This window comes from Antechinus flavipes, chromosome 5 (genome assembly GCF_016432865.1).
Source record: "Antechinus flavipes isolate AdamAnt ecotype Samford, QLD, Australia chromosome 5, AdamAnt_v2, whole genome shotgun sequence".
In the NCBI taxonomy this organism is placed as follows: domain Eukaryota; kingdom Metazoa; phylum Chordata; class Mammalia; order Dasyuromorphia; family Dasyuridae; genus Antechinus; species Antechinus flavipes.
The window spans coordinates 70,777,964-70,798,033 of record NC_067402.1 but is presented as its reverse complement, the minus strand read 5'-3'; the positions used below and the strand labels follow the sequence as shown (position 1 = coordinate 70,798,033).

Sequence of the window (20,070 nt, the reverse complement as noted above, 5' to 3'; positions counted from 1 at the left end):
ATATTTAAAAGTCCCTTCAAGTGCCACAGCAAAACACCTATAATAAGGATTTTTTAAACTATTATCTACTGCCAGGAAACTTTATAATTGTATTACATTACTTAAGTTGTTTGCTACTTAAGTTGTAATTACTTAAGTAGTTTTTTAAAGCAACTACTTTCTCTTAGCAATCTCCTATCTTCACTCAGTTGCTAAAACACTATTAAATATATAATTTGTATCTATCTTGGTAGGAAAATTTCAAAATAGGTGGTGGGTGAGAAAATGCCTTTTTCCCTCCTTTTTTATTTTGATCTGAGGATACTCTACATAGATCAACTAGTCTGTTTTGATTTTGTGTGAACTTAAGAGAATTGGCACATTGGGTTTGTGCCAGTGGTCCATCCAGATAAGTATTCCAGCTTGTCAGCAACATCAGGAAACATTCTATGAGTCATTATAGTAAGCTGCCCTTCAGGACATCAAATTTAGAAGTGTGGAATTAATCCTGTACTCCTAATTTCCTCTTAATCAGTGCATGTCTAGTGAGCTGATATATGCTGCTAATTCGATATACCTTCGGTTTTGGGCTACCTTTCCTTACGAATGAATACCAGATAAAATATGAATAACAGATAAAATTTCATTCCAGGGAATCATTTTTTCTAGTCCTAACAGCTCAAAGAAAGGGGAGCTCTAAAGCATCTCAGAACAATAAGAAAATCAATATCCTATCTACTGTTAGAATCTTTAAAAGCATTTTTGAAAAAAAGAAGTCCACAAGCTCAGAATTATACAAATGGGTTTAGATCAATATAATTTCAATATGACTTTGGAGTTCTAAGATCAGGAGTCATGTATTATATTAAGCAAAGAAGAGAAACAAAAGGAAAAAAAATAATTTCCTTACACTTTTTTAAGAGTACAAAGGCCTGGAAGAGAGAGAAATTTTGTAACAGACTGGTTGGTCTTAGAATTCTCCATATTTCCCTATCCCTCTGCCACCTCCTGGGACTTTTCTCCAGAGATCTCCATTACCTACCACATGTTGCCTCAATTGTAGCACTCTGAGATCAGAGTACCACAATACCAAATTACTTATCCTCCTCTTTCTAATCAAAACTCTTCTTCCTTCAAAACAATGGTTATCTCAGGTATTAAGAGAAAATAACCTAATTGAACTAGTTAGTCCACACTAATGATTGATAGTCCACCTGAACCACTACCAAGTGCAATTTCAGACAGTATAAAAAAAGAGAAATGAAAAATCTCTAGCAATGTAGGGACTAAATGTAGGGACTAGTCAGGAGATAGGTGGGAGCCTACCATTCAGGTCAGTTCCTCTAAGGTAGGCTTTTCCATCTATTCATTTCTACTTCTGAACCAATCATATAGGGCGTTAATGGCTTTTGCACCCAACAAGGATATAACTTTGGAGATGCTGGGGATGAGAATGAAATCGGGGGGAGGGGGGTAGAGGGGGGAAGGATCTCTTTATAAATGGAGGGTCATTTAGAAATTACCAGTACAATGTCCAAAGCTGTGACGTGTGTGTGCTTGTGCGTACACACCTGCCTGTGTGACTTTCATGTCATACAAGTTCATCAGACGGTGATTTTTGAGACAATAATCCTAACAAATGAATCCACTAGTGCTGGTGTAAGAGATGGGTATGATATCTGCTTTATTTTGAATCACTTCCTGTTTCCCAGCACTAAAAGAAAATTAGGAGCTTCAGCATTTTGTGCTTTTCTCAAGCATTAGCCAGTGAGATAAGATATGGTTCTCTCCAGCTTCTTATTTTCCTTCTACACATTGTAATAAGTTAGTTAAAAAAAAAAAATTCCAACAATTACGTCCATGCAATAAATTGTGTCTTTAATTGGAAAAGGCCATACGTAGAGGGGCAGCCAAACTATCATAAATACCTCTCCTTCCATCATGAATCATGGGCACAGGTTTCTGTCACTACAACTCACTGAGCCCATAAAACCAAAGGAATGAGAAAAAAAAAAAAAAAAACACATTTCCATGAATAACTCGGCAAAGATACCATATAGTGGGGGGTGGGGGGAGCCTTTGTCTAAATAGTGAAGTCTTCTCCACCTCACTCAACAGAATGTTGTCAGGTCAGCTCAAGCATGCTTGTTGGTTTTTTAGCCACCATTATAATGGATAATACCATCAAGAATGGGGTAATGCAACCTAGAGAACATAACTCAATGAAAAGCAACAATTTTTTTCATTTAAAAATTTGAATAACTTAAAAATTGTTCTAAACCGTTATGTAAAATATGGATTATATGTTTGTGTGTGTACTCATGCATGTATCTATAGGTGTATTTCCATTATACATACACCAATAGAGACTGTCCTAGAAGAGGACATGTGTGTCTTAGTGCCCTTCCTTCGGAACCTGGCTGTTGTCCACAAATTCCAAGGGATGTCATCTAAGCATGGTTTCTTATTTACAAACTGGGGGTGTTGTTACCTACTTCCTAGAGCTGTAATAAAGGAAGCAATTTTGTAGGCTCTGAAGGGCTATTCACAGGTTCATCATTTTTTATATTTTCACACTGGCTGTGTCAGAATGCTAGACCTAGAAAGCCCTCGCTAGAACAAACCCCGTTTTATTGTAACAGATGAGGAAGCTGAGCTTGCTGAGGTGACGGGGCTTGCTTACAGTCCCACCAAGCACCAGAGCTCAGATCAGAAGCCTGGGTGGCTGATGGCCACTTCAGCGTTCTCCCCACACCACCATGCTTATTTTCTCAGTTCCTTTTTTTGCTTTTAATACTCAACATCCTGAAACATTCCTTACATTTCTGAAGAAAAGGTGATAGGAGTGCTGTGCCCTTAAAAAGAAAAGGTAGGAGGGAAAGGGGCATGCTGTGGAAACGAGAGTGCCAATACTTTGAATATCTAACAAAAGTAAGGAATATTTGAAAATAATTCTCTTAAAAATTTTTTGAATTGTGTGCAATTCTTTTCAATTTTATGAGAATATATTGTTGAAGAGTAATAAGTTTAGAATGAAAAGAAATGAAAAGGGGGGGAAAAGAAAAGGACAGAGAAAAAAGGAAGGAAGTATAAGAAGGGAGTGAAAGACTGAGAAACCAGCAACCATCAATAAGTGTCAGCGATTTGTGACCTCCCATGAGCCATGTTGGCCACCCAGAAGTTAGGTGGCTGCTGCTCTTGTCATGAAACGAAGATCATGGGAGCCATGAGAAATTGAGTGGGACCATTGCAGTGACCAGGGGGTCAAGCCCACCTGCTTCCTCCTTGTTCCTTCTTTTAAAAGGCGATCTCCAGCCCACAGGATCTTGACCTTAAGTCCTGTACATTTCATAAGCATAACCACTTTTTCAACTTTCCAATCCGATATGATGATTCCTCAACCCCACCCACAAGCACCCCCATGTACTCCCGTGCACACATACACACACTTTCCTTTCAGCCATCACTAAGGCACAGTAGCATTTGAAGTAAAAGCACGGATCTGAATACTCACCATTTAATTGTATACTTGAGGTTTGGTTGACTGACTGTGCTATCATCTAGGAAAATAGTGGAACAGGAGCTATACTTCCTTCCCATCTGTCCTGGAGGATGCTAGGAAACAACAGGCAACAAAATGAGGACAATTACACATTGCTGAATGCTCTTCTCAGAGAGCCCCCACCCACCCACCTTCGCTGGTGATGATCACCCACCAAAAAATAGCAATCCTGGTGGAAAGCTTTTTAAAGCCCAATGAGAAAAGGATTAAAAGGTTTTATCTGCCAAAGTAAAAGAGCATGTGCTCTTCCTCGGGTTTAAAAAAATAAAAACAAATTTTACATCAAAAAAGAAGAGATTTTAAAAACCACATTACAAAACAACATGAATCCAACTGTATGATGAGGAAGAGTTAAGCCTCCTGTGATTCCAACAGAGACACAGTGTTTTCAACAGTGAAAACAGCTAGCATTTACATAGTGCTATAAAGGGAAGTAAAGAGCTTTCTGTGTATCTCATTTGGTCCTCACAGCAACCCTATAAGGCACTTACTTTTTGATAATCTCTTTTTACAGATAAGGAAATTAAGGCAACCCCAAAATTAAGTGCATTGTCCAGGGTCACCTGGGTAGGAAAGGTCAGAGGCAAGATTCAAAAGTATGTGATAAGTTCTTCACTTTGCTATTGAAAGGTTATAATTTAGGGTTCCTCAAGCAACTCTCTGGAATTTATTTACTGAGTCCTAAATCAGAGTTGAGTTGTTTTCCAGTAGAAGGAGTTCTCATATTTTAAGCTTCCAGAACCAACAATAAGCGAACAATTGTCTCTATAATAGCAAGATACCAGAGAACCAGCTCTCTCTTATTCTTATAGGTTTATTTGAAATCTAGAGACATTTAACTTTAGGCTTTAGAAGATATATTTAATGTAAGATGCATGTTACATGAATATTCATCTCCTTGACCTAAAAGCTTTTTTGGAACTATGTAAGAGATGAAAAAGTAAAGTTATTGATTCAAGTGATGGAAACTGCTGGGCAAAAACCTGTTTTAAAATGTGTTATAAACTGATACATGAAAAAGCAGACAAAATGAATAAACTGCTTGGGTTTCATATAAATTCAGTTGGACCAAGTATCGGCTGCTACCCATTGAAAGCCAAATTTAAAATACTGGTGATGTCACTACTTGTATGATTGTGGGGGAAATCAGTATGATCTCTGTAGGTCTTAGGTTCCTGAACTAATGAGGTCAGACTAAATGATCTAAATCCCCCTTATAATTGTAAACACTATTAAAAATGTGAGTCTATATTGAGAAATAAATGCACACAAAATATATTTTTAAATTGACTGTAATGGCAGCCAAGTAGTTAAAGAAACAAATCTGTAATTGGTGGAAGTCAAGAAATGAGGAGGATAGAGCAGGATTGGCAAAAAGTGGTAGATGAGTCAAGGAGAGTCAGGCAGGTTTGGGGAACAACTGACCCACATCAAAGCATATAAGCATCCACAGAATATAGAAAACAATCTCATTACCTACAGTTTATATTTACAAGGGTCTAATTATTCTTATTAAGAAATACAGGTAAAGATAAAAAGAATTCTCATGCCAGAGACTCTGTTCAGAGCCAACAGACATCATACAAAGAGGGAATAGTTTCCTATAAAGCCATAGGGCCAGATTAAGCTAGATGACAGAAGAATTTACTCTCCAAAACTTAAGACTAGCTGTGTGAAAAATATGTCAAGTCTTGTTAGTGCTAAGAAGATATGAACCCCTCCTGATCAGGGCAGAAATGACCCTGCAATTGCACCTCTAAACATCCAGGGGAGCCCATCCTGTGACTGACCCTCTCCCATCCCAAATGGGGGAAGAACAGCCAAAGGGCTGGGAGGACCCACTGAGAGCAAACATGCAGGTACCATTCCAGCATAAGGAAGGCGACTAGTGTGACTTGGAGAGAAATGCATCAGCCATGGGATCCGGAGCACTGAGGAATGAAAATTTATGGAGGATGCCGGGTCACCAAGATAGCCAGCCACCCCTCGTCTGAAGTCCAATGATTCCTGCAGTTTCTCGTGTCCCTTTGCCTCTCTGCCTCTCTCAGAGGAGTATATGGACCTTTGAATCTCCATTTCTTAAGAATTTGTCAGGGCAGCGAGGTGGCCCAGTGGATAGAGCCCCAGCCCTGAAGTAAGGAGGATCTGAGTTCAAATCTGGCCTCAGACATAACATTTCCTAGCTGTGGGACCCTGGGCAAAAAAAAAAAAAAAAAAAAAAAAAAAACTATGATAAATCTGGCCACAACCAATGAATTGCTAAACTGTATTCATCCTTGCTCAAACAGAGCTGAGAGTCCTTTGGAAGAAAGGACAGATCTACATTATTTTGACAGAGCATATTATCTTTGGCTGGGCTCTTGAGGTGTAGAAATGTAATTACTGATAACTTCTCTGAATGAAGTGAAAAATTCAAAACCAGATCTTTCTAGTTAAATGAGTCAATAATCTAGCTGGCATTGGGAGGTGGGCCTGTGGCCACTTCCCTTCCTTTTTTAAAGGAAAACCTCTCCTCCAGGAATATAGAAAAGGGGGAGGTACCTGATGAGTCTGGGAGGCTGGGGGCAAGTAAGGGCTCATAACTAACTCTTTCTAACACAGAATTGTTATCTCACCCCATCCCTGCAACATATTATAATGGATGGCTGGAGGACATTTGGGATGGAGAAAAAAGAAATAAAGTATGTCATGAAGATGAGAGGAAGGGGGGAAAAACATGCCTTGGGGAATATGGAAGATCTCTATTGTTAGAAGCAGCAATAATTTCAGCTTTGTTTTATATTATAAACTTGATTCTTAGAGCATTTGATGATAAACATTCAGCTAAATCCACATATCCTATAAATGATTCCCAACCCTAAAGTTATGATATAAAAGGAAGGCTAAGGACCTCTTTCCATTCACATAACCATTATACTTATTTACATCACTCCTTTTGGTATTTATCAATTTTGATGTCATTCCTTTTACTAGGAGAATAATTATAGATTATATCTTAGTTTTAACCAATATATATTTTGAGGACCAATATGGTATTTCACATTTTTAAGAAGTATTGATCTCAGTGGTGAAATTTAAAACTGAGAAAAGTTACAAATGACAAGGACCAATAAAGGGAAAATAATGTAAGTTACAAATAAGGGACATCTAAATTAAAACAAAGTGGATTTTTGACATTCTGCCTGGATATTATGATCATCAATAGACAGTAGTTGTGTAATTCTGATTCTAAAATGGATCTTTAAAAAAAAAAAGTAGATTCTCTAGATAGCAGTCAAATTTCCAAATTTCCAATTGGTTTTGTGTTCATATTGACAGCAAAAATTTGTTCCCTAGAAAATGAAATTATTCCAAAGGAAGCTTGAAAGCAGTGACTGACTTCTTCATATCCCAAACAACCATACACAATCAATCTTGTTTGGTGGACTTTAAAGGGACTTTTAAGACCTAGACATAACCAGTTGCTTCATTCATTACCCTAAAACTAATAAAATAAGGTTTCCTGTATTAAAAATTATAAAACTTACAAAGATTTAAGGCCTTTGACGATTGAAGAAAAAGCAGTTTCTTCCCTTAAAATTTACCCCCTTCCCCCAAACTGAGATAACTGAAGGAACCCTAAGTCTGCAAAATAATTATTTTATATATGTTGTTATTAAGGAGGTTATATTGCTGTATTACCAAAACATTACTAAATCTGAAATACTGGTTATCATGATTTTTTAAAATGTTCTAAAGCTCACAAAGCACTTTACATCCATTATCTAACTTGAATCTCACAATGGCCTTGTGAAATAAGTATTATTCTCATATTACCAAAGGAAATAGAAGCCAAAAGGTTAAATATCCTCTTACTTAATCATTAATTATAAAGCAAATCAGGTTTAATGAAACTTGTCATATTAGGGTTTTGAGTAATTTGTTTAATACCATGATCATGTGTTTCATACATTATAAATTCCATATATCTGAAATCCAAGCAGTATCCTTGGTTTTTCTGAAATCAGGACTTCTGTCCTCTATATCACACAGTTAGCCACAATTCAATAGCAAATCAGGAAATCTAAAAGGCATTATTTGTACTTGGGCGCATGACTACTACGTAAGCTCTCATTTTTCTGTGGCTGTTTAAGGAAAGAACAGAAGGAGAACAGATCAAGTCCAAGTTACAACTTAAATGTCAACTTTTATGTGACATTTCCAGGTTGACAGAATTATACTCTAACAGTCTCATTAGGAAAATCTAAATATGTACAAATGGTTCTCTCATTTTGTAAGTGGCTATGGTATTTTAGAGACTAAAATTGGTAAAAATTCCTTTGAAGCTTCAAATGGTAGTAGTTAGGGTGGTAGTCTGTAAAGTCAGGCACCAAATATCCTGATGAAAACTAAGAAAGGTAAATTTTGCTTTAAGCAATATAAAGAATATACTATATATTCTACATACTGTATATTAAAATACTAATAACCAGTTTATATACATATTGGTATAGATAGGTACATATTTTTATGTTTTAAACATTCAAAAATTGTTCAACTGTGCTTTAATTTTTTTTAGAAGGAATTATTTTTGCAGTTTTGTCAACAATGGAGCAAAATTGACAATAAATGATTTCTGCTTCCTCTTAGGGAACATACCCCTCAAGGTGAGAGTGTGGACAAGGCTCTAGGGGAAAGAGTGACTGCCTTTCTGACCTCTTGCCCTTTTCATTCATCAGCCTAATTCCCCCCCCCCCTCCACAGGTTATAGAACTATCTCAATTAGCTAAATAACAGGAATGTCACACCAAGCAGACAGGGCAGCACAAAGGGCCAAATCTTTGTGTCCCCCCCCCAAAAAAAAATATTCAAGATTCCATGTAGGAAAGCTGCCTGGCTGTTCTTCCATGCTATTAGTATGGATCTTCCAGTTCTAATTCTGATTCACAAAGTACTAATGTCAAGGGAATAGGTGACTTAACTAGATAAGCTTTCAAATTATTTCACATTTGCAGTTTCTTAATCATGAATTATAATGCAATTTGTTACATTAAGCAGAATTTAAGAGTTTTTGGCAATTTCTTCAATATCATGATTCACATTTAATAAAAACCATTTATCTGAAATCCAAGAAAATGATAACTTCCAGGAACTAGAAATCTTGATTGAAGGAGGAAGGGAAGATGTAGAGAAACAAATTCTTCCACATTCTGCTTTTATGAAACAGATAAAAATAACAAGTAAATAAACTGATTACCAAGAACTCTTTTAAAACACACACACAACACACACACACACACTCTTTACAGAGTGAAAGTCACACTGTCATCATAATTTAGATTTCCTATATTACTCAAATTTATGATCTGGTCCAATGTAAACTGTTATTAAAGAGATAACCCCAAAGCACTGCCTGACTGTGAAATGAGTAAAAAATATTATATCACCCTCAGGATACTTTTTAAGTTAAGTCTTTATTCTCCTGTATTCTGATTCTTTGGAAATTTACAATACATGACTGGTGTATGTACATATCTAAATATGTATTGTATGAATTTGAATGTACACATACATATATGAATGAACTCATGGACATATAATACAATACACAAACATATATACATATACACAATAAAATTATTTTATCATACATATACTGTGTTTCCCTGATAATAAGACCTATGCCAAAAATAAGCCCTCCCCTTACTGTGTAAGATTCCTCTAAAATAAGCCCTATTGAGATTGCTACTGTAGTGAAGGTGATCCCCTGCGCTACACACTACATTACGGTACCCTCTGTATGCACAGTCCCCACCCCCACCCCCAGTGAAATGCACGCCGCGCTCCGAGCTGCATCCAATCAGAGCTACAGCAGTGAGCGTGTCATCCTGTTCTTCCCCAGTGATTTGATTAAAATAAGCCCTCCCCTGAAAATAAGCCCTCTGGTGTTTTTCTGTCCAAAAAATTAATAAGACAGTGTCTTATTATCGGGGAAACACAGTATCTACTATATATATAGTAGATACTGTGTATATATATAATCTCAGTTAACCAGATTATTTCATTTTTGTTTTACCAAAATATTTAATTATTGAAACATCCTAAATAAATTGGAATTTTTATATGTATATGCAAACATAATATATCTTTTTGTATATGTGCATCTTACAACATCATAATTACCAATTTAATAAATATAGCATTTTGCTTGCCAAGCAACTGAGCTAAGTATGCTGACTATAGCTTCAGAATATTTTATATTCATATATATATATATATATGTCCCAGAGTGAGATTGGAAGAGAACATGAAAGAATCTTAACATGACTAAGTACCATAAGCAGCACAGATGGATTCCCTAAGAATAACAAATATAACTTGCCATTAGTTTAAAAGACTAAAAATATACAAAGAAAAATAAAACTAAATCACATATATTTTTGGTATCTATACTCTAAAAATACAGTATTTAAAATAATCTATTCTCTCATATAATTCTTTCCAATAATTCAAATTACAATCAATCACACATGTCTAATCTTTGATAAATTCACCACATAAGGCCTAACTATTTGCCTTCCTCAATTTCCAAGTATATAATATAGGCAATAGACTGTATGGATTATCCATCCATTAATCTCTGGCTAGATCTAGCTACGTGACCAGCCTATCTTTTTTCCTGGCCACATGATTCTTGGATAACAGCAATTACATCATTTCTGTTGCATAATTTCTTATTTTAATCTGTTATAGTCTGCTCATATCTACCATGTGCCAAACAATAATTCATAAAGAGAAAGCAGATGTGAAGAAAAGATGCACCCAAATTTGTGACAAGTTCCAGTTATAGAATCACTTTCAACAACTTAACTTGATTCCCTTCAGATGAAACATGTTTTATAAACTGAGATACCAACACTATGTAGTAAAATGAAAAATGATTTTAAAAGTTAAAATTTACCTTAGGCCTACATTTTAAATAACTGAACGAATAATCTGTCAAAACAACATAAGGCCTTTAGCAGACATTCAAGTATTCAAGAGTATTTTACTTCCTAAGTATTATGTTTAAAAATCTCATAAAATCCAGGAATTGTCAGGTTTCTAATGGACATAAGAAAATTTCATTATAATTGTAACCTAAAATCACAAACCAAAAAACTAGAAAGAACCTTCAGTGACATCTACGAATGAGGGAATGTGGCTCGAGAAGGTTTAGTCCTTTTCTGAAGCTCCCAGGGGGAATCAGCAGCAGTGGTTAGAGGCTGCTCTCTCCCTGCAGCACCATTCAGTGCCATTAACAGTGCCTCTAACCTGGAGCCCAAGTTGGTGCCCTGTAGGTCCTCTCCCTTTCTCCACATCAGGACAGATGGGTTTCTGGGGCCAGAGAAAGCAAAGGAAGCCAATGTCCAAAATGGCTGGCCAGCCCTAAACCAAGCTTCACATTACTGCAGAGGGCAAGTGCATTTGCCTACTGGAGAAAGCATCACTCATTCTTTATAGAACCCAATGATCTTCTGTTCTCAGCATATGTGATTGAGAAACCAAAGCAGTTAATTTAAAAAAAAAAAAAAACTTGGATAAAAACACCAAAATAAACATGGAATTAGGGATCTATAGCAAAGATCCATCTGATTCATTCGTGCACTTAATAATTGCTTTGACTCCTCCATTCCACAGTGCTCACTGTCTGACAACATACTTTATGACCCATTCTGTTAAGACTAAGTTCCTTACCCCCAGCCATGAAATGCACTCTCTCGCCACAGTTTAGCAGGATGCTTTATTCCTCCTCTCCTCCCTGCCCAGTGCCTGTGCTGTAGTTAAGTGACACATATTTCTGTCCCATGTGCTACTCTGGCAATATTCCCTCTGCATTTCCTGTCCTTCCCCCACCAACCACTTTCTTTGTCTTTTTTCAATAGCTTCCCCTGAACCATTCATTATCTAGGGGAACCTGAGATTTTTTTTCCTCTACTCTACTGAAGCTGAGAAGTTCACAAAAAAAGACAAGAGAAAATAATAATCCTCAGCAAAGAATAGTAGTACAGGGGCCTTTATCAGTCTCCAGCCCACTCCACTACAGACCTTGCAAGTTGACATTGGCTGATTAATGACTAACTACCAGTCATTCAGATAGTTGATGTCATTTAAATGTACCCTCCATCATTACTTGATAATAAATTTGCACATAGTGCCTTTCCTTTCAAAATAACCATATGTATACATATATATTCATATCTATTATATACATTTGTATATAGTTTCCCCAAATGAAAATCTAAGTTCCTCCTGTATTCATTTTTGTTCTAGCACAGTGCCAAACACTGTTTAGGAACATGATAAATACCTGATTGGTTCATTATATTAACATGATTAATATCTTTATTGTAGACAGAATTATTTATAATGAGATCACAGATTATACTTTTAATAATAAATATTATATTATAAAGCACACATCATAGGATATAACAAGTAATATAATTTATTATGTATCATTCTATATCACATGTAACATAATAAAATTAAGTTTTCATATAACTTAAATATTATGTCATTATATAATTGTTATGATAATTATGTCTTTGTGTTTGCATGTTAGCATTAAAACTTTGAAACCATGAGTTGAATCAAACCTAGGAAACTAGTTGGAAGTTTTCAATTTTGACTTAAGGAATGTGGTAGACATTACTGCAAATATTATGTAATGTTAACAATAATCAGTATGATGATTATTTATGTATTTAATATTAAGACTAAGAATCTATGAGTTGAATCAAAATTTTAAAATTAACTAATCCAAAGGTCTCAGCTTAGAAATAAGGAAACTAACAAAAAGAGGATTAAGTAATTTACCTCAAAATTCCAGAGTGGGTCAGGAAAGTAAAACTGGTATTGGAGCCCAAATTCTTGACTCCAAAATCTCCAGAACCCATGCACAGTAAAGCATATAGATATAACTACAGGCCCATAAATTGGTAAAATTCCAAACTTGCTCATTAAGGAGAACTAGTGAATTTCTCAAAAAGGAAATGGTGATGACAAAGAACCAACACTGGCTTTATCAAAAACAGGTCGTGTTAGACTAACCAGATTTTTTTTTTTTTGAAGGGTGGAATAGGGGTTTAAAACTGTAGATCAAATAAAGGAAACAGATGTTTTACCTAGATTTTGGTAAAACATTTATTAAAGTATCTTATTATTTTCTTGTGAAAAATACAGAGAGATGGAGAGTAGATGGAGGATACAATTAGGTGACATCAGAATCGGGTGAATGGCTGGTCTCAAAGAGTAGTCAGCCTTTCATGAGCCAATGTCAACTTGGCAAGATCTGTAGTGGAATGGGTTGGAGACCAATAAAGGGCCCCTGTTGACTAATTTTTTTTTACCAATTACTTAATAAAGGCAAACATGCTTGTCACATTAGCAGATGACACAAATTTGGAAGGTACCATTTAATACAACAGAGGATGGAGTCAAGATCCAAAAAGATTTTGACAGTCTAGACCAATAAGCTGACTCTTATAAAACAAAATTCTTTATGGATATATATCAGGTCTTATACCTGAGTTTTAAAAAATCAACTTCCCAATTATAAAAAGGAGAAGGAAGGATAAGACAACAGTTTGTCTGAAGCAGTTATGAGACTTTTCAGTGGATTCTATTTGGATCAGCAATATATTGAGGCAGCCCAGAAAATGACTGAAAGAGGCCCAGTTTCCAAAGCCAAGAAGTGATGTCTTTCTGCACTCTTACCTGGGTTCAAAAAACATTTGGAAGACCATTTTTAATTTGGGGGAATGACAAGTTTTAGAAATGCTAAATGATGCTGCTAAGTCAGAGTATTCAGAGAAAGGCAAACAGGATTGTTCAAAGTTGTGCGCCTCTAACATATGGAATATCAGTTGATGGAACCAGGGCTATTTAGTCTAGAGCAGCACTTCTTAAACTTTTTCTACTTGTGACCCTTTTTGCCCAAGGAATTTTTACATGACTCTGGAACTTTACAGATGTATAAAATAGGTATACAAATCAAACATTTACTGATAATAAATCATAATTTCCCACCTCCCACGTTCAGTTTATGGGACCCCCATATGGGGGTCATGACCACAGTTTTAAAAAGCTGAGTTCTACAAAAGAAAAAGCTCATGGGAGAGACACAGCTACGTATTAGTACTGGAAATGCTGTCACCAGGAAAAACTGTCCCTCGCTTCATCCTTCTTTTGTTCCCTCCCTTCCTTTTCCTTAGCCCACCACCATAAAAAGAACTAGGAGCAGCAGGAGGATACACTTGGGCTTAATGACCCAAGTCATTAGGAACAGGTTCCTAGCAATCACAGTTGTCCAAAAACAGAGGTAAGGAGATTCTCCTCAGGAGGTATATTTCCAAGCAGAGAAGATGGATGAATACTTGTTTTATATGCTGCAGCAGAGGTTCTTTCTCAGGTATGGCTTGGACCAAATGGCCACTGAAGTATCTTCTCACTACAAAATTCTGTCATTCTTCTTCTATGTATCATATGAGCTTTACATGCTACGACATGCTATGTTGTTAAGTATGCCCAAGAACAAGTTACCATTTTATAACAGAGGGTCCCCCCCAAAGATAACAAACTTCATCCTTGTAAAGTACCCTAGACATCTCATAACCAAGAATTGTACCCATATGGGGATTTAAGTCAGGTCTGATTACAGTATAGCAACAGTAAATAGAGAAACACGGGTAATAGAAAGAGAGCTGAGTACTCTTGGCTCTTTTATAAACTAGCTATATGGTCTTAGGGAAGGCTCTTTGTCATCTAAGATTTCACTCCTGAAAAATAGAGAATATCTGAGAGGAGCATATATGAATTAATAAGTACCACAGAAATGTAAGTTATTGTCATAAATGAAAATCCCTAAGATACAGTTTCTAGGTAATTAATAAGCTAATAAACAATAGTTGTTCAGTGGTTTCTTTCAGTAACCACAGATCTCAAAGGAGACTCAAAAACTTCTTAAATCAGATGTGTACTCTCTAACAAGGAACTCCCTAGACAAGGGAAACACAACTCTGATTGGTGGACATATTTAATGAGGAGGTGAGCTAAAAGTCTTCAGCTCCTCCTGTTGAGAACATGGCTTGATTGAGCTTCAGCAGTCTCTAGGCATCTGGACCTCTGTAGCTAATTTTCTCTTTCAAGAGCTGGTTGCCTTAAACTCTAATGGAGTGGATCAAGGACAGAGGGCTCCTATTCTAGGCAAAGACTCGAGTGGACAGGACACTTTATACTTAAAACAGAAATTTAGGTTTCCCAGTTGAGTGGAGTAATTTCCAATCTAGCTAAAGAGCACTTGGGAGTTAGGAACAATTGTTTTTCTTCGTCATACCCTCCAGAGACTGAAGGACTTTTTCAGGAAGTGGATCTTAACACGAGGAAAACGGTAGATCACAAATTAATAACTAGTTACCAATATAATAGCATAATATTAATTTATCTATCAGAATTATAAGGGAAAAGGGAGGCAAAAATGAAATCTTAAAGAATATGAATTGAAATTAAACACAATTAAAGGTGTTGGTGATTTTATAGCATTATAGATGTGTTATGCATATGCCTTGTCTAGGTATTATTTCCCCTTGCATGTTCTCTAATAATGTTCCCTGCATATATCCCAGGAGAATATAACACTTGTGTGTACGGGGAGGAAATAACCTTGTAATTTGTTTTTCTGTCATTGTTTCTGTCATTTGCTGGATGGGAAGGAGAAACACACTTTACTGATGACTTTTGTTTTTACAAGTTTTTTAAAAATAAGTTTACAAATTACAAGCTTCTATTCATTCTTTTGAATATACACAAAAAGGGTGATGATTTTTTAAAAAGTGAGAAAGGGTATAGCTTTGATATAGAAAAAGATAAGGAAAAATTCAATACTAAACTGAGCAGGATTTATGTGACATGTGCATCAAAGTCCAGTAAAATTAAACCCCTCCTTACTATGTTAGCGAGCTTTTAATGCTTGCCTATTGTGTGTAGAGCACAGTAGAGAACAGAATATAGGGCAACACACACACACACACACACACACACACACACACACACACAAATTGAGCTTAAAACAAATGAAATCACTCACAATCTTTAGCAGTCTACCAAAAAATGCCACGCAATTGGTAGTGAGTTATTAGGTGCCTAAAACATGTAGATGTTTGGAATACAAAAACATAAATGAAGGGGTCTCTGCCCACAAAAACCTGACATTCTTTTGGAAGAGGAAGAAAGAGAAAACAGCAAAGATGAAAATGTCACTGAGTGAAACAGAGAAGGCAGAAGTGTGATCAGAAAGCCAGGAAAGTGTGTGGTGTCTATCACTTTCAATTGAAAATGCCGTGAGATGCCAGGCCAGACAGATATTGGGTCTAGACTGAATGCTAAAGGGGACAAAGCTGACAGCGTACTTGGGGCAAAACAATTAATGCCCAGCCTGGAAATGCAATAGAGCAAGAGAAAGTGCTGCCTTGTATGGCAGAACTTGCCTCTGGTCTGATCTGGGTACAACATAGCAGCGACTTTGTCTTCCTTCAAATGGAGTCAGCCCTAGGTGCCATTATAGCACAATACATTTCCTCTATAGGGATATATATTTCTTCCTCATTACAGCTAATGACAGGGGGAGGCAGCCCTAGAGAAGCATTTAGGATGTAAGAAAAATCCTCAAGGACTGAAATAACAGGGGAGAAAAAGGTTTGCTTGGCAGGATACTGACACTGCTATGGAGCAATGCCCTGGGGCCTTTGCTTCTTAGCAGAGCTACTCCAGCACAAAAACCTGCCCTGGTTTATTATCATTTATACTATTTATGTATTTTTTTTTATGTGAAGGCTTAAGAAGCAATCTGAAAGACCTATTTTCTATTACTGTTTCATCTCTGGGGTTTAATAATCAGAAATATGCCATACTGTTAGGTACATTTTGGGTGGGATCATACCAGTTCATTTTAAGCGTCAGCTCAGTTGCTTCTGTGATTTAAAAAAATTAATTTTCCTAAGAAGGGTAGGGTTAGATTATCCCAAAAGATACAGAGTTTAAGTTTTTGTACCCACTTTGTTACAGATTCTATTCCCTATACATTAATATGAAAATGGCAAATACAGTTCCAATGATTTTGTGTTGAAGAGAGCCCAGAGAGAAAACTGAGGGAGGAACCGAATGTAGATCACAACACAACATTCTCATTCTTTTTGTTATTTGCTTGCATTTTGTTTTCTTACTCATTTTTTTCCTTTTTAATCTGATTTTTATGTAGTGAGATAATTGTATAAATATGCCTATATATATTGTATTTAACATATATTTTAACATATATAACATATATTGTATTGCTTGCCATCTAGAGAAGGGGGTGGGGAAAAGGAGGAGAAAATTTGGAATACAAGGCTATACAAGGGTCAATGTTGAAAAATTATCCATGCATGTTTTGAAAATTAAAAATTAAAAAAAAAGAAACTGGCAAAATAGCCTATTGATACAGGCTAGTCAGACTTGGCTTATTTCCAAGTGAAGATGGGGGTGGTTGGTGGTGGTTTGTGGGGAGAGGCAGGGAACACTTTGACAGAGTCAAAATGACTGATGAATACATAAGGTATAATGGTGTACCCACCAAAGGTGTATGCTCCTATCTGCTTAACTTATGAGCCATGCATTTGTAAAGCATCCCTGAATTTAATTTAAACATGATAGAAATAGGGTATATGATGAAGAAATAGCCACTCCTTTCAACTCAACAAGTTCTAAGCTTGGATCCAGGGTCATGCTAATAAGCTTATACTCCAGTTGGCTGCATTAAAGAAGTATACAAGTCTTCACAGTATCCTTCATTTAGTAAGCTATGATTCAAAGGGAGCATAATATAGGAGATAAAGGACTAGTCTTCAAATCAGAAAGCCCAGGTTTTAGGTTCAGCCTCTGACATATATTAGCTTAGTGACCAAGAGCAAATGATTAAACTTTTGAGTACCAAGGCAATTCTCTCATATTCTAAATTAATACAACTTGCTGGTTTTGCTGTGGAAAAGGGAAATTTCACACTGGTATTTTCCAATACCTAAGATACTAAAGCTCCAGACCCAAAGACCAAAATCATTTAGCTAAGTTCTTTGGGACATGATCTGTCTCCTCCTTCGATCCATAAAGAAAAAGATCATGGCCATGTAATATGCAAATAATGACCTTTCTTCATGTAAGAAGAACATGGCAAAGTACTCCAGCATATCTGTCAAGAAAACCTTATCGATAATATTGGCATTTAATGGTTCCCAGGGTCATGAAGAATCATCAGGCACTCTGCATTTATATAACAACTTTTTTTTAATTTTTAAAAAATTTTATTAAAACTTTTTATTTACAAAACATACATGGGTAATTTTTCACTGACCCTTGCAAAACCTTCTTTTTAAAATTTTACCCTCCTTCCTCCCATTCCTCTCCCTTAGATGGCAGGTAATCCAATATATGTTAAATAAGTTAAATATGTTTTCTTGCTGCATAAGAAAAATTGGATCAAGATGGGAAAAAAACTGAGAAAGAAAACAAAATGCAAGCAAGCAACAACCAACAGAGAGCGAGAAGCTATGTTGTGATCCACACTCAATTCCCACAAGCTCCTCTCTGGGTGTAGATGGCTGTCTTCATCACTGAACAATTGGGACTGATTTGAATCATCTCATTGTTGAAGAGAGTCACGTCCATCAGAATTAATCATCGTGTAGTCTTGTTGTTGCCATACACATAACAAATCTTATGTACTATTTTTATACCAATTACTTGATTTTCTCCACAACCAATTTGTGAAGCAGGGAAACAGGCAATAGTGATTCCCATTTTACAGAAGATGTCTCACATATTTTACGAAGAGATTAAGTTAAGTGCCCCCCAAGTTAGTTTGTTACAAATCTCAAATAGCTGTTCTCGCTGTAGCCAACAGAGAAAGATGAAGCAAGCTTCCTTCTCCTTTAGTAAACAAATTTCATAGGTCAACAAAACTTAAGTGGTGCCTTCTTTCCTTAATCTTTTTCCTTAAAAAGCTGTTCTTCTTTTTGGCCTTGATTTTAAATTTTGTAGGATAATCCACTGCTATAACTCACTATTCACTGGGAGCAGAGAAAAAGAAAGCTCTACTTTGGAAGGCAACATATGTTTTCCATGTTTTCCAATGGTGGTGATGTTTGTGGTAGTAAATAGAAAAAGATATGTTATGTGATATATATATATATATATAAAACACATGTATATGTACATAAACACACATATATGTATTCTCACTTACAGAAGTAAAAATAAATGAAGTATTAAATTAGGAAAAGCAAATCACCACATTTTATAAAGAGATGGCAAGAGAATGTGCCATCTTCTTCTGGATGGTTTTTGTTACTAAGTTCAGACCCCAAAGCATTATCTGATCCTGATGATAAAGAAGATGTTGTTTCTTCTCCAACTTCACACTTTCCCCCTTTCTCAGTTCAGAGATTTACTCAATGGCATAAGTTGACTAGATTTAAAAAAAAAAAAAAAAAAAAAAAAGATGAGCAAGCTAAAAGGGAGATGGGGTGAGAGTGAAAATGAACTAGTGAATGGAAAGAAAATCAAGCATTCAGAAAAAACCTGAGAGCCAAAACCAACTTACTGAAAAACTGTGTACTATTACATTCCTACTCTCATCCTCAGAACCCCAAAATTACAACAATGGAGCTAAAGAATCATGAGGAGGTATGAAATAAAAATATCTTTAATCCCATAGCAATATTTATCAAACTAGAAAACTCCTTAACTGTATAATTACAATTTTTAGAGTTTCAGTGGTTTATTTTGGGGGCAAATTCTAATACCACATACAAAAGTCTCATTGCTATGATTAAAAAGGATCTCACCCAAGCCATTTCACAAACTGTTTTTTTTTTTTTCTTGGAAAATCAGTACGTTAGGGATCCTAATACTTGCCTCTCTTGGTATAAGGATTATAACCTTCAAGATCACTGGCATACTACACAAGAGAAATACTGTAACCTCACAGCAAAGATATACAAGAGTTTTTGACTGGCAGGGAAATAAAAAGGTAGAAGTCAGAAAATCACAAGAAAAGAGGAATGAAAGGATAAAAAAAGAAATACAATCATATTTTACATTTGTAAGCTTTCCAAATCATTTTCATAAACATCTAAGTCAAAGGGGAGTTGACTGGAAAAGAATGTGAGATGAAGGTAAACAGGGAAATAGAAAGGATAGTGATGATGAAGGGGGAGAAAGGGGAGAGAGGGTGAGTAAAGGGGAGAGGGTGAGCAAAGGGGAGAGAGAGAAAGAGAAAGAGAGAGAGAGAGAGAGAGAGAGAGAGAGAGAGAGAGAGAGAGAAGAAGAAGAGAGGGAAGGAGAGGGAGAAGGAAAGAGAGACAGACAGACACAGAGACAGACAGAGACAGAGAAAGAAAGAGACAGAGAGACAAAGACAGAGAAACAGAGAAAGAGAGAGAGAGACAGACAGAGACAGACAGACAGACAATACGAAG

The 20,070-nt window shown here is 36.1% G+C and overlaps 1 protein-coding gene across 5 annotated transcripts in view; it reads right to left on the bottom strand.

Annotated features, from left to right (window-relative positions):
• Positions 1–20,070, bottom strand: part of CCNY (cyclin Y) — a 268,660-nt gene that overhangs the window by 30,530 nt on the left and 218,060 nt on the right. For all 5 annotated transcript variants that reach the window (XM_052000560.1, XM_052000561.1, XM_052000562.1 and 2 more), the window contains one exon: positions 3,494–3,594. In XM_052000560.1, the coding sequence (XP_051856520.1) occupies positions 3,494–3,594 (101 nt within the window). The remainder of the gene's footprint in view (positions 1–3,493; positions 3,595–20,070) is intronic.